Below are 27,219 nucleotides of genomic sequence, written 5' to 3'. Positions count from 1 at the left end.
CCAGCACTCAGTGAGGACACCCCCCCCATTAACCCAGCACTCAGTGAGGACACCCACCCCCATTAACCCAGCACTCAGTGAGGACACCCCCCACCCCTATTAACCCAGCACTCAGTGAGGACACCCCCCCCCTCACCCAGCACTCAGTGAGGACACCCCGCCCATTAACCCAGCACTCAGTGAGGACACCCCCCCTCCATTAGCCCAGCACTCAGTGAGGACACCCCTCACCCCCATTAACCCAGCACTCAGTGAGGACACCCCCCCCATTAACCCAGCACTCAATGAGGACACCCCCCTCCCCCTCACCCCCCATTAACCCAGCACTGAGTGAGGACACCCCACCCTCCCCACCACCCCCATTAACCCAGCACTCAGTGAGGACACCCCCCACCCCCATTAACCCAGCACTCAGTGAGGACACCCCCTCCCCCATTAACCCAGCACTCAGTGAGGACGCCCCCCCCCCATTAACCCAGCACTCAGTGAGGACACCCCCCCCCCACCCAGCACTCAGTGAGGACACCCCGCCCATTAACCCAGCACTCAGTGAGTACACCCCCCCCCACCCAGCACTCAGTGAGGACACCCCGCCCATTAACCCAGCACTCAGTGAGGACCCCACCCCCCCATTAACCCAGCACTCAGTGAGGACACCCCTCCCCATTAACCAAGCTCTCAGTGAGGACAACCCCCTCTATTAACCCAGCACTCAGTGAGGACACCCCCCACCCCCATTAACCCAGCACTCAGTGAGGACACCCCCCCATTAACCCAGCACTCAGTGAGGACCCCACCCCCCATTAACCCAGCACTCAGTGAGGACACCCCTCCTCCCCCTCCCCCCACTAACCCAGCACTCAGTGAGGACACCCCCCTCCCCCCCACCCCCATTAACTCAACACTCAGTGAGGACACCCCCCTCCCCCCCACCCCCATTAACCAAGCACTCAGTGAGGACCCCCCCGCCCCATTAACCCAGCACTCAGTGAGGACACCCCCCTACCCCCCACCCCCATTAACCCAGCACTCAGTGAGGACACCTCAGCACTCAGTGAGGACACCCCCCCACCCCCATTAACCCAGCACTCAGTGAGGACACGTCAGCACTCAGTGAGGACACCCCTCTCCCCCCCACCCCCTATTAACCCAGCACTCAGTGAGGACACCCCCCCCCCATTAACCCAGCACTCAGTGAGGACACCCCCCCACCCCCATTAACCCAGCACTCAGTGAGGACACCCACCCCATCCCCCACACCATTAACCCAGCACTCAGTGAGGACCCCCCCCCCCCCATTAACCGAGCAGTTAGTGAGGACACCCCCCCCATTAACCCAGCACTCAGTGAGGACCTCCCCCCTCCATTAACCCAGCACTCAGTGAGTACACCCCCCCCCCCATTAACCCAGCACTCAGTGAGGACATCCCCCCCCATTAACCCAGCACTCAGTGAGGGCACCCCCCCCCCCCCATTAACCCAGCACTCAGTGAGGACACCCCCCACCCCCATTAACCCAGCACTCAGTGAGGACGCCCCTCACCCCCATTAACCCAGCACTCAGTGAGGACACCCCTCCCCATTAACCAAGCTCTCAGTGAGGACAACCCCCTCTATTAACCCAGCACTCAGTGAGGACACCCCCCACCCCCATTTACCCAGCACTCAGTGAGGACAACCCCCATTAACCCAGCACTCAGTGAGGACCTCCCCCCCCATTAACCCAGCACTCAGTGAGGACCCCACCCCCCATTAACCCAGCACTCAGTGAGGACACCCCTCCTCCCCCTCCCCCCATTAACCCAGCACTCAGTGAGGACACCCCCCTCCCCCCACCCCCATTAACCCAGCACTCAGTGAGGACACCCCCCCTCCCACCCCCCCATTAACCAAGCACTCAGTGAGGACACCCCCCCTCCTCTCACCCCACCCCCATTAACCCAGCACTCAGTGAGGACACCCCCCCCTCCCCCCCACCCCCATTAACCCAGCACTCAGTGAGGACACCCCCCCCCCATTAACCCAGCACTCAGTGAGGACACCCCCCACCCCCATTAACCCAGCACTGAGTGAGGACACCCCCCCTCCCCCCCACCCCCATTAACCCAGCACTCAGTGAGGACACCCCCCCCCCGCATTAACCCAGCACTCAGTGAGGACACCCCCCCCCCATTAACCCAGCACTCAGTGAGGACACCCCCCCCCCCACCCAGCACTCAGTGAGGACAACCCCCACCCCTATTAACCCAGCACTCAGTGAGGACACCCCCCCCCCCCTCACCCAGCACTCAGTGAGGACACCCCGCCCATTAACCCTGCACTCAGTGAGGACACCCCCTCTCCATTAGCCCAGCACTCAGCGAGGACACCCCCCACCCCCATTAACGCAGCACTCAGTAAGGACACCCCCCTCCCCCCCACCCCCATTAACCCAGCACTCGGTGAGGACACCGCCCCTCCCCCCCACCGCCATTAACCCAGCACTCAGTGAGGACACCCCCCCCACCATTAACCCAGCACTCAGTGAGGACTCCACCCCCCATTAACCCAGCACTCAGTGAGGACACCCCCCCCTCCCCCCCACCCACCCCCATTAACCCAGCACTCAGTGAGGACACCCCCCCTCCCCCCCCCCCCCCATTAACCCAGCACTCAGTGAGGACACCCCTCACCCCCATTAACCCAGCACTCAGTGAGGACACCTCCCCCCCATTAACCCAGCACTCAGTGAGGACACCCCCCACCCCCATTAATCCAGCACTCAGTGAGGACACCCCCCCCCACCCCATTAACCCAGCACTCAGTGAGGACACCCCCCACCACCATTAATCCAGCACTCAGTGAGGGCACCCCACACCCCCATTAACCCAGCACTCAGTGAGGACCCCCCCCCCACCCCATTAACCCAGCACTCAGTGAGGACACCCCCCACCGCCATTAACCCAGCACTCAGTGAGGACACCCCCCACCCCCATTAACCCAGCACTCAGTGAGGACCCCCCCCCATTAACCCAGCACTCAGTGAGGACACCCACCCCCATTAACCCAGCACTCAGTGAGGACACCCCCCACCCCTATTAACCCAGCACTCAGTGAGGACACCCCCCCCTCACCCAGCACTCAGTGAGGACACCCCGCCCATTAACCCAGCACTCAGTGAGGACACCCCCCCTCCATTAGCCCAGCACTCAGTGAGGACACCCCTCACCCCCATTAACCCAGCACTCAGTGAGGACACCCCCCCCATTAACCCAGCACTCAGTGAGGACACCCACCCCCATTAACCCAGCACTCAGTGAGGACACCCCCCACCCCTATTAACCCAGCACTCAGTGAGGACACCCCCCCCTCACCCAGCACTCAGTGAGGACACCCCGCCCATTAACCCAGCACTCAGTGAGGACACCCCCCCTCCATTAGCCCAGCACTCAGTGAGGACACCCCTCACCCCCATTAACCCAGCACTCAGTGAGGACACCCCCCCCATTAACCCAGCACTCAATGAGGACACCCCCCTCCCCTCCACCCCCCATTAACCCAGCACTGAGTGAGGACACCCCACCCTCCCCCCCACCCCCATTAACCCAGCACTCAGTGAGGACACCCCCCACCCCCATTAACCCAGCACTCAGTGAGGACACCCCCTCCCCCATTATCCCAGCACTCAGTGAGGACGCCCCCCCCCCCATTAACCCAGCACTCAGTGAGGACACCACCCCCCCCCATTAACCCAGCACTCAGTGAGGACACACCCCCCCCACCCAGCACTCAGTGAGGACACCCCGCCCATTAACCCAGCACTCAGTGAGGACCCCACCCCCCCATTAACCCAGCACTCAGTGAGGACACCCCTCTCCATTAACCAAGCTCTCAGTGAGGACAACCCCCTCTATTAACCCAGCACTCAGTGAGGACACCCCCCACACCCATTAACCCAGCACTCAGTGAGGACACCCCCCCATTAACCCAGCACTCAGTGAGGACCCCACCCCCCATTAACCCAGCACTCAGTGAGGACACCCCTCCTCCCCCTCCCCCCACTAACCCAGCACTCAGTGAGGACACCCCCCTCCCCCCCACCCCCATTAACTCAACACTCAGTGAGGACACCCCCCTCCCCCCCACCCCCATTAACCAAGCACTCAGTGAGGACCCCCCCGCCCCATTAACCCAGCACTCAGTGAGGACACCCCCCTACCCCCCACCCCCATTAACCCAGCACTCAGTGAGGACACCTCAGCACTCAGTGAGGACACCCCCCCACCCCCATTAACCCAGCACTCAGTGAGGACACGTCAGCACTCAGTGAGGACACCCCTCTCCCCCCCACCCCCTATTAACCCAGCACTCAGTGAGGACACCCCCCCCCCCATTAACCCAGCACTCAGTGAGGACACCCCCCCATCCCCCACACCATTAACCCAGCACTCAGTGAGGACCCCCCCCCCCCCATTAACCGAGCAGTCAGTGAGGACACCCCCCCCATTAACCCAGCACTCAGTGAGGACCTCCCCCCTCCATTAACCCAGCACTCAGTGAGTACACCCCCCCCCCCATTAACCCAGCACTCAGTGAGGACATCCCCCCCCCATTAACCCAGCACTCAGTGAGGGCACCCCCCCCCCCCCCATTAACCCAGCACTCAGTGAGGACACCCCCCACCCCCATTAACCCAGCACTCAGTGAGGACGCCCCTCACCCCCATTAACCCAGCACTCAGTGAGGACACCCCTCCCCATTAACCAAGCTCTTAGTGAGGACAACCCCCTCTATTAACCCAGCACTCAGTGAGGACACCCCTCCACCCCCATTTACCCAGCACTCAGTGAGGACAACCCCCATTAACCCAGCACTCAGTGAGGACCTCCCCCCCCATTAACCCAGCACTCAGTGAGGACCCCACCCCCCATTAACCCAGCACTCAGTGAGGACACCCCTCCTCCCCCTCCCCCCATTAACCCAGCACTCAGTGAGGACACCCCCCTCCCCCCACCCCCATTAACCCAGCACTCAGTGAGGACACCCCCCCTCCCCCCCACCCCCATTAACCAAGCACTCAGTGAGGACACCCCCCCTCCTCTCACCCCACCCCCATTAACCCAGCACTCAGTGAGGACACCCCCCCTTCCCCCCCACCCCCATTAACCCAGCACTCAGTGAGGACACCCCCCCCCATTAACCCAGCACTCAGTGAGGACACCCCCCACCCCCATTAACCCAGCACTGAGTGAGGACACCCCCCCTCCCCCCCACCCCCATTAACCCAGCACTCAGTGAGGACACCCCCCCCCATTAACCCAGCACTCAGTGAGGACACCCCCCCCCCATTAACCCAGCACTCAGTGAGGACACCCCCCCCCCACCCAGCACTCAGTGAGGACAACCCCCACCCCTATTAACCCAGCACTCAGTGAGGACACCCCCCCCCCTCACCCAGCACTCAGTGAGGACACCCCGCCCATTAACCCAGCACTCAGTGAGGACACCCCCTCTCCATTAGCCCAGCACTCAGCGAGGACACCCCCCACCCCCATTAACGCAGCACTCAGTGAGGACACCCCCCCCCATTAATCCAGCACTCAGTGAGGACACCCCCCTCCCCCCCACCCCCATTAACCCAGCACTCGGTGAGGACACCCCCCATCCCCCCCACCCCCATTAACCCAGCACTCAGTGAGGACACCCCACCCCCATTAACCCAGCACTCGGTGAGGACACCGCCCCTCCCCCCCACCGCCATTAACCCAGCACTCAGTGAGGACACCCCCCCCACCATTAACCCAGCACTCAGTGAGGACACCCCCCCCACCATTAACCCAGCACTCAGTGAGGACTCCACCCCCCATTAACCCAGCACTCAGTGAGGACACCCCCCCCTCCCCCCCACCCCACCCCCATTAACCCAGCACTCAGTGAGGACACCCCACCCTTACCCAGCACTCAGTGAGGACACCAGCCCCCCATTAACCCAGCACTCAGTGAGGACACCCCCACCCCCCCATTAACCCAGCACTCAGTGCGGACACCCCCCCTCCCCCCACACCCATTAACCCAGCACTCAGTGAGGACACCCCCCTCCCCCCCCACCCCCATTAACCCAGCACACAGTGAGGACACCCCCCCCCCCATTAACCCAGCACTCAGTGAGGACACCCCTCCTCCCCCCACCCCCATTAACCCAGCACTCAGTGAGGACACACCCCCGCCATTAACCCAGCACTCAGTGAGGACCCCAACCCCCATTAACCCAGCACTCAGTGAGGACACCCCCCTCCCCCCCCACCCCCCATTAACCCAGCACACAGTGAGGACACCCCCCCCCCATTAACCCAGCACTCAGTGAGGACACCCCTCCTCCCCCCACCCCCATTAACCCAGCACTCATTGAGGACACCCCCCCGCCATTAACCCAGCACTCAGTGAGGACACCCCCCCCCCATTAACCCAGCACTCAGTGAGGACACCCCTCCTCCCCCTCCCCCCACTAACCCAGCACTCAGTGAGGACACCCCCCTCCCCCCCACCCCCATTAACTCAACACTCAGTGAGGACACCCCCCTCCCCCCCACCCCCATTAACCAAGCACTCACTGAGGAACCCCCCGCCCCATTAACCCAGCACTCAGTGAGGACTCCTCAGCACTCAGTGAGGACACCCCCCCACCCCCATTAACCCAGCACTCAGTGAGGACACGTCAGCACTCAGTGAGGACACCCCTCTCCCCCCCACCCCCTATTAACCCAGCACTCAGTGAGGACACCCCCCCCCCATTAACCCAGCACTCAGTGAGGACACCCCCCCCACCCCCACACCATTAACCCAGCACTCAGTGAGGACCCCCCCCCCCCATTAACCGAGCAGTCAGTGAGGACACCCCACCCCCATTAACCCAGCACTCGGTGAGGACACCGCCCCTCCCCCCCACCGCCATTAACCCAGCACTCAGTGAGGACACCCCCCCCACCATTAACCCAGCACTCAGTGAGGACACCCCCCCCACCATTAACCCAGCACTCAGTGAGGACTCCACCCCCCATTAACCCAGCACTCAGTGAGGACACCCCACCCCCATTAACCCAGCACTCAGTGAGGACACCCCCCCTCCCCCCCACCCCCATTAACCCAGCACTCAGTGAGGACACCCCACCCTTACCCAGCACTCAGTGAGGACACCACCCCCCCATTAACCCAGCACTCAGTGAGGACACCCCCACCCCCCCCATTAACCCAGCACTCAGTGCGGACACCCCCCCTCCCCCCACCCCCATTAACCCAGCACTCAGTGAGGACACCCCCCTCCCCCCCCACCCCCATTAACCCAGCACACAGTGAGGACACCCCCCCCCATTCACCCAGCACTCAGTGAGGACACCCCTCCTCCCCCCACCCCCATTAACCCAGCACTCAGTGAGGACACACCCCCGCCATTAACCCAGCACTCAGTGAGGACCCCAACCCCCATTAACCCAGCACTCAGTGAGGACACCCCCCTCCCCCCCCACCCCCATTAACCCAGCACACAGTGAGGACACCCCCCCCCCATTAACCCAGCACTCAGTGAGGACACCCCTCCTCCCCCCACCCCCATTAACCCAGCACTCATTGAGGACACCCCCCCGCCATTAACCCAGCACTCAGTGAGGACACCCCCCCCCCATTAACCCAGCACTCAGTGAGGACACCCCTCCTCCCCCTCCCCCCACTAACCCAGCACTCAGTGAGGACACCCCCCTCCCCCCCACCCCCATTAACTCAACACTCAGTGAGGACACCCCCCTCCCCCCCACCCCCATTAACCAAGCACTCACTGAGGACCCCCCCGCCCCATTAACCCAGCACTCAGTGAGGACACCCCCCTACCCCCCACCCCCATTAACCCAGCACTCAGTGAGGACACCTCAGCACTCAGTGAGGACACCCCCCCACCCCCATTAACCCAGCACTCAGTGAGGACACGTCAGCACTCAGTGAGGACACCCCTCTCCCCCCCACCCCCTATTAACCCAGCACTCAGTGAGGACACCCCCCCCCCATTAACCCAGCACTCAGTGAGGACACCCCCCCCATCCCCCACACCATTAACCCAGCACTCAGTGAGGACCCCCCCCCCCATTAACCGAGCAGTCAGTGAGGACACCCCCCCCATTAACCCAGCACTCAGTGAGGACCTCCCCCCTCCATTAACCCAGCACTCAGTGAGTACACCCCCCCCCCCATTAACCCAGCACTCAGTGAGGACATCCCCCCCCATTAACCCAGCACTCAGTGAGGGCACCCCCCCCCCCATTAACCCAGCACTCAGTGAGGACAACCCCCTCTATTAACCCAGCACTCAGTGAGGACACCCCCCACCCCCATTTACCCAGCACTCAGTGAGGACAACCCCCATTAACCCAGCACTCAGTGAGGACCTACCCACCCATTAACCCAGCACTCAGTGAGGACCCCACCCCCCATTAACCCAGCACTCAGTGAGGACACCCCTCCTCCCCCTCCCCCCATTAACCCAGCACTCAGTGAGGACACCCCCCTCCCCCCACCCCCATTAACCCAGCACTCAGTGAGGACACCCCCCCTCCCCCCCACCCCCATTAACCAAGCACTCAGTGAGGACACCCCCCCTCCTCTCACCCCACCCCCATTAACCCAGCACTCAGTGAGGACACCCCCCCTCCCCCCCACCCCCATTAACCCAGCACTCAGTGAGGACACCCCCCACCCCCATTAACCCAGCACTGAGTGAGGACACCCCCCCTCCCCCCCACCCCCATTAACCCAACACTCAGTGAGGACACCCCCCCCCATTAACCCAGCACTCAGTGAGGACACCCCCCCCCCACCCAGCACTCAGTGAGGACACCCCCCCCCCTCACCCAGCACTCAGTGAGGACACCCCCTCTCCATTAGCCCTGCACTCAGCGAGGACACCCCCCACCCCCATTAACGCAGCACTCAGTGAGGACACCCCCCCCATTAATCCAGCACTCAGTGAGGACACCCCCCTCCCCCCCACCCCCATTAACCCAGCACTCGGTGAGGACACCCCCCCTCCCCCCCACCCCCATTAACCCAGCACTCAGTGAGGACACCCCACCCCCATTAACCCAGCACTCGGTGAGGACACCGCCCCTCCCCCCCACCGCCATTAACCCAGCACTCAGTGAGGACACCCCCCCCACCATTAACCCAGCACTCAGTGAGGACTCCACCCCCCATTAACCCAGCACTCAGTGAGGACACCCCCCCCTCCCCCAACCCCACCCCCATTAACCCAGCACTCAGTGAGGACACCCCCCCTCCCCCCCACCCCCATTCACCCAGCACTCAGTGAGGACACCCCCCCCTTACCCAGCACTCAGTGAGGACACCACCCCCCCATTAACCCAGCACTCAGTGAGGACACCCCCCCCCCATTAACCCAGCACTCAGTGAGGACACCCCCCCTCCCCCCACCCCCATTAACCCAGCACTCAGTGAGGACACCCCCCTCCCCCCCCACCCCCATTAACCCAGCACACAGTGAGGACACCCCCCCCCATTAACCCAGCACTCAGTGAGGACACCCCTCCTCCCCCCACCCCCATTAACCCAGCACTCATTGAGGACACCCCCCCGCCATTAACCCAGCACTCAGTGAGGACACCCCCCCCCCATTAACCCAGCACTCAGTGAGGACACCCCCCCCTCCCCCCCACCCCCATTAACCCAGCACTCAGTGAGGACACCCCCCCATTAACCCAGCAGTCAGTGAGGACACCCCCCCCCATTAACCCAGCACTCAGTAAGGACCTCCCCCCCCATTAACCCAGCACTCAGTGAGGACAACCCCCCCATTAACCCAGCACTCAGTGAGGACACCCCTCCCCATTAACCAAGCTCTCAGTGAGGACAACCCCCTCTATTAACCCAGCACTCAGTGAGGACACCCCCCACCCCCATTAACCCAGCATTCAGTGAGGACAACCCCCTCTATTAACCCAGCACTCAGTGAGGACACCCCCCACCCCCATTAACCCAGCACTCAGTGAGGACACCCCCCCATTAACCCAGCACTCAGTGAGGACCCCACCCCCCATTAACCCAGCACTCAGTGAGGACACCCCTCCTCCCCCTCCCCCCACTAACCCAGCACTCAGTGAGGACACCCCCCACCCCCATTAACCCAGCACTCATTGAGGACAACCCCCTCTATTAACCCAGCACTCAGTGAGGACACCCCTCACCCCCATTAACCCAGCACTCAGTGAGGACACCTCCCCTCCATTAAACCAGCACTCAGTGAGGACACCCCCCACCCCCATTAATCCAGCACTCAGTGAGGACACCCCCCCCCCCCCCCCCCATTAACCCAGCACTCAGTGAGGACACCCCCCACTACCATTAATCCAGCACTCAGTGAGGGCACCCCACACCCCCATTAACCCAGCACTCAATGAGGACCCCCCCCCCCACCCCATTAACCCAGCACTCATTGAGGACACCCCCCACCGCCATTAACCCAGCACTCAGTGAGGACACCCCCCACCCTCATTAACCCAGCACTCAGTGAGGACCCCCCCCCCATTAACCCAGCACTCAGTGAGGACACCCACCCCTATTAACCCAGCACTGAGTGAGGACACCCCACCCTCCCCCCCACCCCCATTAACCCAGCACTCAGTGAGGACACCCCCCACCCCCATTAACCCAGCACTCAGTGAGGACACCCCCTCCCCCATTAACCCAGCACTCAGTGAGGACGCCCCCCCCCCATTAACCCAGCACTCAGTGAGGACACCACCCCCCCCCCATTAACCCAGCACTCAGTGAGGACACCCCGCCCATTAACCCAGCACTCAGTGAGGACCCCACCCCCCCATTAACCCAGCACTCAGTGAGGACACCCCTCCCCATTACCAAGCTCTCAGTGAGGACAACCCCCTCTATTAACCCAGCACTCAGTGAGGACACCCCCCACCCCCATTAACCCAGCACTCAGTGAGGACACCCCCCCATTAACCCAGCACTCAGTGAGGACACCCCTCCTCCCCCTCCCCCCACTAACCCAGCACTCAGTGAGGACACCCCCCTCCCCCCCACCCCCATTAACTCAACACTCAGTGAGGACACCCCCCTCCCCCCCACCCCCATTAACCAAGCACTCAGTGAGGACCCCCCCGCCCCATTAACCCAGCACTCAGTGAGGACACCCCCCTACCCCCCACCCCGATTAACCCAGCACTCAGTGAGGACACCTCAGCACTCAGTGAGGACACCCCCCCACCCCCATTAACCCAGCACTCAGTGAGGACACGTCAGCACTCAGTGAGGACACCCCTCTCCCCCCCACCCCCCATTAACCCAGCACTCAGTGAGGACACCCCCCCCCCCATTAACCCAACACTCAGTGAGGACACCCCCCCCATCCCCCACACCATTAACCCAGCACTCAGTGAGGACACCCCCCCCCCCCCCCATTAACCGAGCAGTCAGTGAGGACACCCCCCCCATTAACCCAGCACTCAGTGAGGACCTCCCCCCTCCATTAACCCAGCACTCAGTGAGTACACCCCCCCCCCCATTAACCCAGCACTCAGTGAGGACATCCCCCCCCATTAACCCAGCACTCAGTGAGGGCACCCCCCCCCCCCCCCATTAACCCAGCACTCAGTGAGGACACCCCCCACCCCCATTAACCCAGCACTCAGTGAGGACACCCCGCCATTAACCCAGCACTCAGTGAGCACCTCCCCCCCCATTAACCCAGCACTCAGTGAGGACCCCACCCCCCATTAACCCAGCACTCAGTGAGGACCTCCCCCCTCCATTAACCCAGCACTCAGTGAGTACACCCCCCCCCCATTAACCCAGCACTCAGTGAGGACATCCCCCCCATTAACCCAGCACTCAGTGAGGACATCCCCCCCATTAACCCAGCACTCAGTGAGGACTCCCCCCCCCCCCCCCCCCCATTAACCCAGCACTCAGTGAGGACACCCCCCACCCCCATTAACCCAGCACTCAGTGAGTACACCCCCCCCCCCATTAACCCAGCACTCAGTGAGGACATCCCCCCCATTAACCCAGCACTCAGTGAGGACATCCCCCCCATTAACCCAGCACTCAGTGAGGACTCCCCCCCCCCCCCCCATTAACCCAGCACTCAGTGAGGACACCCCCCACCCCCATTAACCCAGCACTCAGTGAGGACATCCCCCCCCATTAACCCAGCACTCAGTGAGGGCACCCCCCCCCCCCCCATTAACCCAGCACTCAGTGAGGACACCCCCCACCCCCATTAACCCAGCACTCAGTGAGGACACCCCCCCATTAACCCAGCACTCAGTGAGGACACCCCCCCATTAACCCAGCACTCAGTGAGCACCTCCCCCCCCATTAACCCAGCACTCAGTGAGGACCCCACCCCCCATTAACCCAGCACTCAGTGAGGACCTCCCCCCTCCATTAACCCAGCACTCAGTGAGTACACCCCCCCCCCCATTAACCCAGCACTCAGTGAGGACATCCCCCCCATTAACCCAGCACTCTGTGAGGGCACCCCCCCCCCCCCCATTAACCCAGCACTCAGTGAGGGCACCCCCCCCCCCCGCCCATTAACCCAGCACTCAGTGAGGACACCCCCCACCCCCATTAACCCAGCACTCAGTGAGGACACCCCTCACCCCCATTAACCCAGCACTCAGTGAGGACACCCCTCCCCATTAACCAAGCTCTCAGTGAGGACAACCCCTTCTATTAACCCAGCACTCAGTGAGGACACCCCCCACCCCCATTAACCCAGCACTCAGTGAGGACACCCCCCTCCCCCCACCCCCATTAACCCAGCACTCAGTGAGGACACCCCCCCTCCCCCCCACCCCCATTAACCAAGCACTCAGTGAGGACACCCCCCCCTCCTCTCACCCCACCCCCATTAACCCAGCACTCAGTGAGGACACCCCCCCCCCTCACCCCACCCCCATTAACCCAGCACTCAATGAGGACACCCCCCCACCCCATTAACCCAGCACTCAGTGGGGACACCCCCCCTCACCCCCACCCCATTAACCCAGCCCTCAATGAGGACCACCCCCCTCCCCCCCACCCCCATTAACCCAGCACTCAGTGAGGACACCCCCCCATTAACCCAGCACTCAGTGAGGACACTCCCCCTAACCCCCACCCCCATTAACCCAGCACTCAGTGAGGACACCCCCCCTACCCCCCACCCCATTAACCCAGCACTCAGTGAGGACACCCCCCCTACCCCCCACCCCATTAACCCAGCACTCAGTGAGGACACCCCCCCACCATTAACCCAGCACTCAGTGAGGCCAGCACTCAGTGAGGACCTCCCCCCCCCATTAACCCAGCACTCAGTGAGGACACCCCCCCCATTAACCCAGCACTCAGTGAGGACATCCCCCCCCCATTAACCCAGCACTCAGTGAGGCCCCCCCCCATTAACCCAGCACTCAGTGAGGACTCCCCCCCCCCCCCCCCCCCCATTAACCCAGCACTCAGTGAGGACACCCACTCACCCCCATTAACCCAACACTCAGTGAGGACACCCCCCCCTCCCCCCACCCCCATTAACCCAGCACTCAGTGAGGACACCCCCCCTCCCCCCACCCCCATTAACCAAGCACTCAATGAGGACACCCTCCCCACCCCCATTAACCCAGCACTCAATGAGGACACCCCCCCCCCCACCCCATTAACCCAGCACTCAGTGAGGACCCCACCCCCCATTAATCCAGCACTCAGTGAGGTCACCCCCCTCCCCCCCATCCCATTAACCCAGCACCCACTGAGGGCACATCCCCCTATTCAACATCATCAGCACCTGACACAGAACCCCATCACATGTTAGCTCCCCCAAACTGAGCTGCCTGCCTTAGTCAACTCCTGATGGGGCTCCTGCACACTGAGCTTCGCCCACCCACCCCACTCCGTGTCAATACAGTCCCCGTGATGGAGTCCCCATGGGTGGGGGTGTGTGGGGGGGTGGGTGGGCAGGGTTGCGGGAGGAGCTTTGTGTGAAGCCCCACCTGCAGCATGGAGCCCCTTGCCCTGAGGAGATCTAACAACACAGTCCTCACCGTGGGCGGCACGGTGGCACAGTGGTTAGCACTGCTGCCTCACAACGCCAGAGACCCGGGTTCAATTCCCGCCTCTGGCGACTCTCCGTGTGGAGTTTGCACATTCTCCCCGTGTTCTGCGTTTCCTCCGGGTGCTCCAGTTTCCTCCCACAGTCCAAAAATGTGAGGGTTAGGTGAATTGGCCAGGCTAAATTGCCCGTAGTGTTAGGTGAAGGGGTAAATGTAGGGGAATGGGTCTGGGTGGGTTGCGCTTTGGCGGGTCGGTGTGGGCTTGTTGGGCCGAAGGGCCTGTTTCCACACTGTAAGTAATCTAATCAAAAAAAAAGCCCTGTTCCACAGCACAATAGAACACAGAACAATACAGGGCAGTACAGGCCATTTGGCCCACGATGTTGTGCCAACCTGAGGTACCGACCTGAAGCCCATCTCACCTCTACTATTTCATCATCATTCATATATTTATCCAATGACCATTTAAATGCCCTTAAAGTTGGCGAGTCTACTATTGCTGCAGGCAGTGTGTCCCACGCCTCTACTACTCTCTGAGTAAAGAAACTACCTCTGACATCTGCCCTATATCTATCACCCCTCAATTTAAAGCTATGTCACCTTGTGCTAGCCATCACCATCAAAGGAAAAGAGCTGTCACTGTCCACCCTGTCTAATCCTCTGATCATCTTATGTCTCTAGTGAATCACTTTTCAACCTTCTTCTCTCTAACTGAAATCCATATACACCACATCAATCGCTTTACCCTCATCTACCAGTTTGGTCACCTTCTCAAAGAACTCAATAAGGTTTGTGAGGCACGACCTACCCTTCACAAAACTGTGCTGACTAGTCCGAATCAACTTATTCATTTCTAGTTTATTATAAATCCTCTCTCTTATAATCCTTTCCAACACCTTACCCACAACCGAAATAAGGCTCACTGGACTATAATTCCCAGGATTGTCTCTACTCCCCGTCTTGAACAGGGGAACCACATTTGCTATCCTCCAGTCTTCTGGTACTATTCCTGTAGACAATGACGACATAAAGATCAAAGCCAAAGGCTCGGCAATCTCCTCCCTAGCTTCCCAGAGAATCCGAGGATAAATCCCATTTGCCATAGAGCCATAGAGATGTACAGCACGGAAACAGACCCTTCGGTCCAACCCATCCATGCCGACCAGATATTCCAACCCAATCTAGTCCCACCTGCCAGCACCCGGCCCATATCCCTCCAAACCCTTCCTATTCATATACCCATCCAAATGCCTCTTAAATGTTGCAATTGTACCAGCCTCCACCACATCCTCTGGCAGCTCATTCCATACACGTACCACCCTCTGCGTGAAAAAGTTGCCCCTTATGTCTCTTTTATATCTTTCCCCTCTCACCCTAAACCTATGCCCTCTAGTTCTGGACTCCCTGACCCCTGGGAAAAGACTTTGCCTATTTATCCTATTCAAGCCCCTCATAATTTTGTAAACCTCTATAAGGTCACCCTTCAGCCTCCAACGCTCCAGGGAAAACAGCCCCAGCCTGTTCAGCCTCTCCCTGTAGCTCAGATCCTCCAACCCTGGCAAAATCCTTGTAAATCTTTTCTGAACCCTTTCAAGTTTCACAACATCTTTCCGATAGGAAGGAGACCAGAATTGCACGCAATATTCCAACAGTGGCCTAACCAATGTCCTGTATAGCCGCAACATGACCTCCCAACTCCTGTGCTCAATACTCTGACCAATAAACGAAAGCATACCAAACGCCTTCTTCACTATCCTATCTACCTGCGATTCCACTTTCAAGGAGCTGTGAACCTGCACTCCAAGGTCTCTTTGTTCAGCAGCACTCCCTAGGACCTTACCATTAAGTGTATAAGTCCTGCTAAGATTTGCTTTCCCAAAATGCAGCACCTCGCATTTATCTGAATTAAACTCCATCTGCCACTTCTCAGCCCATTGGCCCATCTGGTCCAGATCCTGTTGTAATCTGAGGTAACCCTCTTCGCTGTCCACTACACCTCCAATTTTGGTGTCATCTGCAAACTTACTAACTGTACCTCTTATGCTCGCATCCAAATCATTTATGTAAATGACAAAATTAGAGGGCCCAGCACTGATCCTTGTGGCACTCCACTGGTCACAGGCCTCCAGTCTGAAAAACAACCCTCCATCACTACTGTCTGCCTTCTACCTTTGAGCCAGTTCTGTATCCAAGTGGCTAGTTCTCCCTGTATTCCGTGAGATCTAACCTTGCTAATCAGTTTCCCATGGGGAACCTTTTCGAACACCTTACTGAAGTCCATATAGATCACATCTACTGCTCTGCCCTCATCAATCTTCTTTGTTACTTCTTCAAAAAACTCAGTCAAGTTTGTGTGACATGATTTCCCATGCACAAAGCCATGTTGACTATCCCGAATCAGTCCTTGCCTTTCCAAATACATGTACATCCTGTCCTTCAGGATTCCTTCCAACAACTTGCCCACCGCCGACGTCAGGCTTACTGGTCTATAGTTCCCTGGCTTGTCTTTACCGCCCTTCTTAAACAGTGGCACCACATTTGCCAACCTCTAGTCTTCCGGCACCTCACCTGTGACTATCGATGATACAAATATCTCAGCAAGAGGCCCAGCAATCACTTCTCTAGCTTCCCACAGAGTTCTCGGGTGCACCTGATCAGGTCCTGGGGATTTATCCACCTTTAACCGTTTCAAGACATCCAGCACTTCCTCCTCTGTAATCTGGACATTTTGCAAGATGTCACCATCTATTTCCCAACAGTCTATATCTTCCATATCCTTTTCCACAGTAAATACTGATGTAAAATATTCATTTAGAATCTCCCCCATTTTCTGTGGCTCCACACAAAGGCCGCCTTGCTGATCTTTGAGGGGCCCTATTCTCTCCATAGTTACCCTTTTCTCCTTAATATATTTGTAAAAACCCTTCGGATTCTCCTTAACTGTATTTGCCAAATACAGTCATGTCCCCGTTTTGCCCTCCTGATTTCCCTCATAAGTATACTCCTACTGCCTTTATACTCTTCTAAGGATTCACTCGATCTATCCTGTCTATACCTGACATATGCTTCCTTCTTTTTCTTAACCAAACCCTCAATTTCTTTAGTCATCCAGCATTCCCTGTACCTACCAGCCTCCCCTTTCACCCTGACAGGAATATACTTTCTCTGGATTCTCGTTATCTCATTTCTGAAGGCTTCCTATTTTCTAGCTGTCACTTTACCTGCAAACATCTGCCCCCCAATCAGCTTTCGAAAGTTCTTGCCTAATATCATCAAAATTGGCCTTTCGCCAATTTAGAACTTCAACTTTTAGATCTGGTCTATCCTTTTCCATCACTATTTTAAAACTTATAGAATTATGGTTGCTGGCCCCAAAGTGCTCCCCCACTGACACCTCAGTCACCTGCCCTGCCTTATTTCCCAAACGTAGGTCAAGTTTTGCATCTTCTCTAGTAGGTACATCCACATACTGAATCAGAAAATTGTCTTGTATGCACTTAAGAAATTCCTCTCTATCTAAATCTTTAACACTATGGCAGTCCCAGTCGATGTTTGGAAAGTTAAAATCCCCTACCATAACTACTCTATTGTAGGGGATTTTAACTTTCCAAACATCGACTGGGACTGCCATAGTGTTAAAGGTTTAGACGGAGAGGAATTTGTTAAGTGTGTACAAGACAATTTTCTGATTCAGTATGTGGATGTACCTACTAAAGAAGGTGCAAAACTTGACCCCAGGTGACTTATCTATTTTTACACTTTCCAGAATTGCTAACACCTCCTCCTTATGGACTTCAATTCTGTCTAGTCTAATAGATGCATCTCAGTATTCTCCTCGAAAACATTGTCTTTTTCCTGTGTGCATACTGATGAAAAATATTCATTTAGCACTTCCCATATCTCCTCAGACTCCATGCAGAACTTCCCACTGCTGTCCTTGACTAGCCCTAATCTTACTCTAGTTTATTCCTGATATACCTAGAGAAAGCTTTCGGGCTTTCCTTGATCCTATCTGCCAATGACTTCTCATGTCCCCCCCCCCCCCAACTCCATACACAGCCTCTCCAATGCCTGTACAATTTCAACCCCCAAGCAAGAAAGGACAAACCTCGATTTGCCACCTTAACTACTTGCTGCACCTGGATATTAACATTTTGTGTTTCATGCACAGGATCACTCAATGTCCTCCAAACTGCACTTTTTGTTTTGGTGTCTTGCTCCATTTAAATTGATTCTTCCAAAGAAATGAACGACTTCAGACTTTCCTACTTTGCATCTACCTGCAAGTTTTTGTTCACTCCTTCACTGATCTACATCCCCTTTGCAGATTCTTTGTGTCTTCATCACTATATTCCTTGCCACCTATTTAAGAATCCTCAGCAAGTTGGGATCCATTATTTCTCTGTAAATGATTCAATAACTATTACTATACATGTCGACAGTTTTTTAGGAATTCATTCCTTTGTATGTTACCATCCTAATGTGGCCAATCACTCCTAAAGAAGAAATTGAAACACCCATCGATTGATAAAACTAAGCCACAAGATTTCATGTCTTTAAATAAAAACAATTGTTGTAATTGTAAAGGAAAATTAAACACAGCATCACTGTAGTTCATAAAGACTTCTGTTATCTCAGTTCAGTATTTCCACATCCATGTCCCACCCTACCCTCACTACAGTTCCCTTATTTTACAACATTGTAAAGGATGATTCAATTGTCCTCTGGTACTTTATTTCTCCTTTGCACTCCAGCTATTACTGGAGTTGCATATTTCATGAAGATTTTATTAGTTTTTGGCTAAGAGATATTCCTTCTGAAGTCTTATGTTTCTCCCAGTCTGCTCCCACAGTTTCTGTACAACTCCCTCTAGAGTAACTGCTGTCTTCCACAAGGCTCTTTGGGAACCACTATAGGTTTCTCTGACCTCAAAGTAAAGAAAATGCCCAGCTGCTCTTTGATGAAGTCTACACTGAACTGCTTGATCGTGTGAGCAAAGACATACAGATGTTTGATACTTCTTAAGAAAACGAACCATCTCCTCAAGACTCCACCCTGAATAAGTATTTCTGTAGGTGATATGACAGGATTTGGGATGACTCAAACAAAACTGCAAACAAATTATTTTAAAACTTTCACAGCTCTCTGCTTCTTTAAGTCACATGAATAATTCCATCTCTAATGGATGACACTTCTCTTCCTCCAGACGACCTGGACATGCTTGGAGATGGAAATCTGTTCTTTCACTGTCAATTCTACCTTTGTAACACAGGCTATTTGTTAAATATAATCAACTCAGACTTGTTTGGTTTCTTCTGGCCACATCATGATTGTAACATATCAAGGAAGCAGTTTGTGTGAAACTACAGAGAGATGCAAATCTTTTGATTAGTTGAAGGTTTACGTAAAGGGTGCCGGTTGTCATGGTTGTGGAGATGTTCGCTGACCTGGGAAGTTCATTTGCAGACATTTTTAACCCCTGTCTAGGTGACATCTTCAGGGCTTTGGAGCCTCCTGTGAAGCGCGGCTATACTGAGTCTTCTGGAATTTATTTGGGTCTGTTTCTGCTGCTTTCGATTGTTTGTAGTAGTGACTGGTATACTGAGTCTAGGTCAATGTGCTTGTTGATTGAGTCCGTGGTTGAGTGCTATGCTTCTAGGAATTCTCTGGCTATTCTCTTTCTGGCTTGTGCTGTGATTATTGTGCTGTCCCACTCGAATTTGTGGTCCCTGTCATCTGTGTGTATGACAATAGGAGCATCTGGTCATGGCATTTAGTGGCTAGTTGGTGTTCATGGAAGTGGACTGTTAGTTGTCTGCCTGTTTACCCTATATTGTGTTTTGTGCAGTCTTTGCATGGAATCCTGTAAATTACGTTAGTCGTGCACATGGTGGGTATCGGGTCCTTTTTCCCGGTGAGTTGTTGTCTGAGCATGGCTGTCAGTTTATGGGCTGTCATGAATGCGAGTGGTCGGGGAAGTCTGGCTGTTTTGATTAGTTTGTTATAACAAAAAGGTTTAATGATCCTAACATCAACAGAAATCGTCATTGAGTCATTTACAGAGGAAATTACAGATCCTAATTGACAATGAGGAATGATGAGTTTTGAAGGTGCTGACTAAGGATCTTTAGTGAAATTTCTCAAAAGTACAAGTAATATTCCAAAACATGTCACCATGAACTGAATGCTCCCCTGGGACCTGTTTCCAGCTTACTGTTGGTGATAACCTGTCACTGATGCTGTTCTTGCAGGTTTTATTGGATGAATTGATGAGAAAGAAAACAGAAATCGAGAGAAAAAAGAAACCCACTTCCCACAATCTGGACGATCACAGTCAGGTTTTTCAACAGCTTTCCTCACCTGGTAAGGGTCCTGAGAAATGCCATATTCATTCATGATCAAGGCTGGGTTTCCAAGTTTCTAATTACTTCATTGGGATGTGTACATCACTGACAATATTAAATAATGTTTTCCTCACATCCCCTAAACCTCCTGTACCTCACCCTGAACCTGGGTCCCCTTGTGGCTGACCTTTCAATTAAGGGGAACAGCTGCTCCTTATCCACTCTGCACATGCCCCTCATAACCTTATGCACCTCAATCAGATCATTCCTCAGTCTGCTCTACTCAGAAACAACCCAAGCCTATCCAACCATTCCTCATAACTTAAATGCTCTCTCCTCACAAATCTCCTGCAGCATCCTGGTGAAGCTCCTCTGCACCCCCTCCAGTGTAATCAGATCCTTGCTGTAACATAGCATCTAGAACCGTTCACAGTATTCCAACTGTGATCTCACCATAGTTCTATACAACTCCAACATGACTTCCCTACTTTATTAATCTATGCCTCCATTGATAAAGGAAAGTGTCCCATGTGACTTTTTCACCACCTGATTAACATGCCGTTCTGCCTTCAGAGATCTTTGTGCAAACACACCAAGGTTCCTTTGTTCAACAGAACTTCCTAGTGCCATGTCATTCATTGAATACTTTCTGATCAAATTACTTCTTCTAAAGAGTATCACCTCCCACGTTTCACATCTGCCACTTAGCTGCCCATTTGACCACCCTGTTTATATCTTCTTGTAGCTCAAAACATCAACCTCATTTTAACCACCTGACCAATCTTTACGTAATCTGCAAATTTACTAATCCAACCCCCACGCAGCCAGCCATGTCATTTATATAAATAATGAATAACAGGTGACCCAGCACAGACTCCTGGACATCGGCTTCCAGCCACTAAAGCAGCCTACGGTAATCGCCCTCTGGCTCCTAACAACTGAGCCAATTGTGAATCCACTTTATCAATGACCCTGTATCCCAAGATTTGGAGATGCCGGTATTGGACTGGGGATGTAAAAGTTGAAAATCACACAACACCAGATTATAGTCCAACAGGTTTAATGGGAGGCACTAGCTTTCGGAGCGCTGCGCTCCTTCATCAGGTGGTTATGGAGAAGTGGATGGTGTCCTACAATCTTATTCTCCACAGCCACCTGATGAAGGAGCAGTGCTCCGAAAGCTAGTGCCTTCCATTAAACCTGATGGACTGTATCCCATGTGCATTTATCTACTTGATAAATTCCATGTGAGACCTTGTTAGAGGCTTTGCTGGAATTCATGTGAACTACATCAACTAACCTCATCTAGATACCTGGCCACCACTTCAGAAATCCATTCAGATTTGTTAAGTACGACCTCCCTCTGACAAAGCAGTCCTGACTATCACTGATCAAGCCTTCCCTCTCCAAGTGAAGATAGACGCTATACTTCAGAAGTTTCTCCAACAGATGCTAACTGGTCTGTAGTTCTTTGGCTTATCTCTACAATCCTTCTTAAATATAGGAACCACCTTAACGTTCTCCAGTCTTCTGGCGCCTCCCCTGTGGACAGAGAGACATTAACAATACGGGTCAGTGTCCCTGTAATCTATCCCCTTGCCTCCCACAGCAGTCTGGGACACACCATCCAAACCTGATGATTTGTCCATTGTCATTTTCTTGGGTGAAGATGGATATAAAACATTGGTTCAACACTCTCCGAATGTCCTCTGGCTCCACCCACCGATTAGGAGAAAGTGAGGACTGCAGATGCTGGAAAAGGACAGCTGGTCAGGCAGCATCCAAGGAGCAGGAGAATTGACATTTTGGGCATTAGCCTTTCCTGATGAAGTGCTTATGCCCGAAACATCGATTCTCCTGCTCCTCAGATGCTGCCTGACCTGCCGTGCTTTTCCAGGACTACAGTCTCAACCCACTCACAGATGATCCTGCTAGTCCCTAATGGGCCCCACTCCACCCACATGATTACCCTCTGGTCCCTAATGGGCTCTACCCCACTCACACATTACCCTGCTGATCCCTAATGGGCCGTACTCTTGCCAGGTAATCCTTTTCCCATTGACATACTTACAGACTATCTTGGGATTTAGTCAGCCAGAGATTTCTCATATCCCCTTTTCCCTTTCCTAGTTATTTTCTTCAGCTTCACCCTGCGCGTTTTTTAATCCATGAATGCTTCTGCTGATTTATTCCCCTTGTACCTGCTAAAAGCCTCTCTTTTCCTTCTCATTTTATCCTGAATCTCTCTGGATAGCCATTGTTCTCTCGGCTTGTTACTCCTTCCCATCACCCTAGAGGGAACATGCTGGGCTGGTACTCTCTGTCAACAACACCATTACTCTGGGTTTCTCAGTGAATGCTCTGTTGACAGCACCACTCTGCTGTTGCCTTCCGTTCCCCCACCCATTCATATTCACTCAGGTGAGGAGGTCGTTGTGATTCTGTTCCATTGGAGGGGTGTTGGCGATGACACTTAACCTGCTCATGTTAAGGTGTGTTTTTGATGTGCTGTTCTGTTTTGTTCCAGGGGAGGGTCACTGTTGGAGATCTCAACCCCACCTTCCTCAAAGCACTGACTCCTCAGATGCCAGGAGCCCTTTGGTTGCCCATCTCCTGGGAAAGTGGGAGCAGTTATGGACACGAGCATTAGACAGACAGACCCGACTACAAGAGAAAGTCCAGAGACTTTATGAGGTGAGTACAGTTTACCTTGAAGCGAGGTCCAAATACAGAGCACAAGGAGGCACACCATCCCTCACAATTGTTCAGTACTTGAGGAATACTTTGGCTGATTTGTGGCCAAGTTCCAAACAGCCGGATATTTTTTTTTTAAACTGCAAATTACTGCAGATGTTGGAACCTGGACTGAAACTAAAATGTGCTGTAGGTCACAACGGGTCTGATAGCATCCATGGAGAGAGAACAAGCTAATGTTCTGAGTCTAGATGACTCCTCATCAGAGCTGGTGAAGTGTGGAGAAGCAATATTTATACTATATTTGGGGAGGTACAGTTGGAGTGCTGCGGGGTGGGGAAAGGGGGTAAATAATTCAGATTAAGTGATTGGAATATGAGAAAGACAGAACAATGGTGTGTCTAACTGCCAGACTGGAAAGAGCAGCCACTTCCACTGGGGTGGGAGTTGCAGGGTGAGGTGGTGACAGAGAATGTAATAAGTAAAACTAAAAGAAAGGGAAGGAGTGGGAGTGGGCTCACAATCTGAAATGTTTTAACTCAATATTAAATCCCGAAAGCTGTGAGCTGCCTAACCTGAAATGAGACACTGTTCCTCCAGTTCGTGCTGGGATTCACTGGAACACTGCAGCACACTGAGGACAGTGGTCATGTGAGCAGGACGCTGTGTTAAAATAACCAGCTAAGGGAAGGTCAGGGTCATGTTTGTGCACAGACCGGAGGTGGTCTACAAAGCGGTCACCCAGTCTGTGTTTGTTTTCTCTGATGTAGAGTCGGCCACATTGGGTGCAGTGGATATAATCCACAAGATCGGAGGGGGTCTGGGGAAATGCTGCTTGATCCGGAAAGGCTGCTTCAGCCCTTGGGTGGTGAGCAGGGAGGGGGGGGAAAGGGCAGGAGTTGCACCTTCTGCGGTTACATGGGAAGGTGCGGTGGGAAAGGGGCTGGAGTTGGTGGTTGATAAATGGAATAGGGTGTCCCAGAGGGAATGATCCCTCCGAAATGCAGCCGAGGGTCTGAGGGGAAGATGTGTTTGGTGGGGGCATTCTGCTGGAGTTGTCTGAAATGGTGGAGAATGATTCTTTGAATGTGGAGGCTGGTGGGATGGAGAGAGAAGACAAGGGGGACCTGATCATGCTGCTGTGCATGATGGGAAGGGGCAAGGGCGGAAGCACAGGTAATTGGTCAGATGCAGTCGAGGGAACTGTCAACCATAGTGGGCAGGAAACCATGGTCACAGAGAAGGAAGGCATGTCAGTAGCACTGTTCTGGAAGGTGGTAACATCCAAACAGATACAACGTTGCCAAAGAACTGGGAAAAGGGAATGGAATTCTTGAAGGATGTGGGATATGATGAGCTGTAGTGAAGATAGCTTTAGGAGTCAGTGGCTTTGCAGTGGACAGCTTAATCCCTGAAATGGAGGCTGACAGGTCAAGGAAAGGAAGGGAAGTATCAGAAATTGACAATGCAAAAGTTATAGAGGAATGGAAAGTGGAGGCAAAATGAATAAATGTGTCAAGATTCTAGGCAAGAGCATGAAGCAGCACCAAAGTAGTTGTTGATGTACAGAACCAAGAGTTGTGGGAAGGAGCCAGTATAAGACTGGAACAAGGATTGTGTCACATTCCCCATAAAGAGGCAGGGCATAATAGAACATAGAACATAGAAGAATACAGCGCAGTACAGGCCCTTGGGCCCTCGATGTTGCGCCGATCCAAGCCCACCTAAACTACACTAACCCACTATCCTCCATATACCTATCCAATGCCCTCTTAAATGCCCATAAAGAGGGAGAGTCCACCACTGTTACTGGCAGGGCATTCCATGAACTAACGACTCGCTGAGTGAAGAACCTACCCCTAACATCAGTCCTATATCTACCCCCCCTTAATTTAAAGCTATGCCCCCTTGTAATACCCGACTCAATACACGGGAAAAGGTTCATACTGTCGACCCTATCTAACCCCCTAATCACCTTGTACACCTCAATCAAGTCACCCCTAAACCTTCTTTTCTCTAGTGAAAACAGCCCCAAGTGCCTCAGTCTTTCCTCATACGATTTTCCTTCCATACCAGGCAACATCCTGGTAAACCTCCTCTGCACCCGTTCCAATGCCTCCACATCCTTCCTATAGTATGGCGACCAAAACTGCACACAATATTCCAGATGCGGCCGTACCAGAGTCTTATACAACTGCATCATGACCTCAGGACTCCGGAACTCAATTCCTCTACCAATAAAAGCCAGTACGCCATATGCCTTCCTCACCGCACTATTTACCTGGGTGGCAACTTTCAGAGATCTGTGTACATGGACACCAAGATCCCTCTGCTCATCCACACTACCAAGTATCCGACCATTAGCCCAGTACCCCATCTTTTTGTTATTGCCATATAATGGCCAAATGACCTCCTGCTGCTCCTATTTTCTATGTTTGTATCTGGGAACTTGAGGACATTTTATATCTGGGAGGACTACATGAATGAGCCAGCTGCTTTAGCTCAGGGTTTGGACTCAGGGGCTGCTAGAGTCACTCCACAGGATCAGTGCAGATCCTCAGATAGCATTTTCCAAGAGTTGGTCACTCCATAGGCAGCCACTGCTCAGTAACCAAGTTTCTGATTTATTCTTTATACTGAAGGAGGACATTGTGGAAGGCTCCTCCAAACAAGCAGTCTTGTAATCCGGTGAATGTTCACTGCAGCCTCTCTAAGGCAATAACGTCTTTCCTGAGAGAAGGAGACCAAATTGGCTCACAGTATTCCAGGCCTGGTCTAAGCAAGCTCCTGTACAATTGAAACAATACTCCATTCCTCCTGTACTGAAAGCCTCTTGCTATAAAAGCCAACATTCATTCATCTTTCTCATAACTTGTTGCACCTGCACGCTCACATTCAGTGACTTACCAATAAGGACACCTATGACTCTTAGCACATTTACACTTTCCAACCCCTCAATAGTTAGGAAATACTCTGACCTTCTGACCATGAGTGTGTTTAACCCATATCTGCTGACAGCAGATTTAAGGTGCTGAATGGTCCACTCTCGTTTGATTTTAATTGTTTTATGTATAAAAGAAATAAGAAAACAGATGAATAAATCAGTAAGGAGTCATTGATCTTTGTTGCAAATTTCAGCTCCAAGCTCTGGAGACCTTCAGCTTTAACACATGGAGGAAGCGATACTTGCAGTGGATTAGCAGCAAGAAATTCCGAATGCTGGACATTTTCCGGTATATTGACAAGGATCAAGATGGACGAATCAGTCAGCAGGAGTTTACACAGAGTGTTCTTGACTCCAGTGAGTTTCCAATCTGGCTATTTCTATGTGTCACAGAAATATCAGTTCAAAAGTTTAAATCAGAATTAAATCAAAATTGTTCCAATACAGAAAGAGGCCATTCAGTCTGTGATGTCTGTACTGGCTCTCTGACCATTTTAATTATGTGCCAATCTCCTGCATTTTCCAAATAATTTTGTACGTTGATTCTAATCAAGTAATTATCCAATGTCCCTTTTGAATGCCTCAATTGATCCTGCCACCACCACCACATTTCCAAGCAGCATATTCCGAAGCTTTCTACCTCATCATTTTGCTTCTTTTGTAAATTACTTTAAGGCTGTGACCTCTAACTCTTAATCCTTTACATGTGGTGGTTGTGACTCTGACCAGGATGGGGTAGGGTGTCTGAGGGGAGTTGTTAATTTTATTGAATCCCTAAATGTGGAAACAGGCCATTCGGCCCAACAAGTTCGCACCAACCCTCCAAAGAGAATCCCACCCAGTCCCATTCCTCTAACCTATTACTCTACATTTCCCCTGACTAATGAACCTAACCTACACATCCCTGAACACTATGGGCAATTTAGTATGACCAATCCACCTGACCTGCACATCTCTGGACTGTGGGAGGAAACCGGAGCACCCGGAGGAAACCCACGCAGACACGGGGAGAATGTGCAAACTCCACACAGACAGTTGCCCGAGATGGGAATTGAACCCGGGTGCCTGGCACTGTGAGGTAGCAGCGCTAACCACTGAGCCACCGCGCCACCCTATTACTCCCAAAGTGTCAGTGCCTGATTGAATC

At 53.9% G+C, this 27,219-nt stretch overlaps 1 protein-coding gene across 1 annotated transcript in view; it reads left to right on the top strand.

Moving 5' to 3' along the window:
- LOC148142215 (microtubule-actin cross-linking factor 1, isoforms 6/7-like) overlaps window positions 1-27,219 on the top strand; it is a 205,417-nt gene that overhangs the window by 34,607 nt on the left and 143,591 nt on the right. Inside the window, exons 5-7 of the mRNA XM_087976988.1 lie at window positions 20,342-20,453; window positions 22,962-23,128; window positions 26,267-26,429. Coding sequence (XP_087833114.1) covers window positions 20,342-20,453; window positions 22,962-23,128; window positions 26,267-26,429 — 442 coding nt within the window. The remainder of the gene's footprint in view (window positions 1-20,341; window positions 20,454-22,961; window positions 23,129-26,266; window positions 26,430-27,219) is intronic.

This window comes from Chiloscyllium plagiosum, unplaced genomic scaffold (assembly GCF_037043375.1).
Source record: "Chiloscyllium plagiosum isolate Xiang-an unplaced genomic scaffold, Cpla_swu_hap1 HiC_scaffold_30, whole genome shotgun sequence".
Lineage (NCBI taxonomy): Eukaryota > Metazoa > Chordata > Chondrichthyes > Orectolobiformes > Hemiscylliidae > Chiloscyllium > Chiloscyllium plagiosum.
Note: the sequence above shows the minus strand (reverse complement) of the source record. Positions and strands in the feature narration are given on the sequence as shown.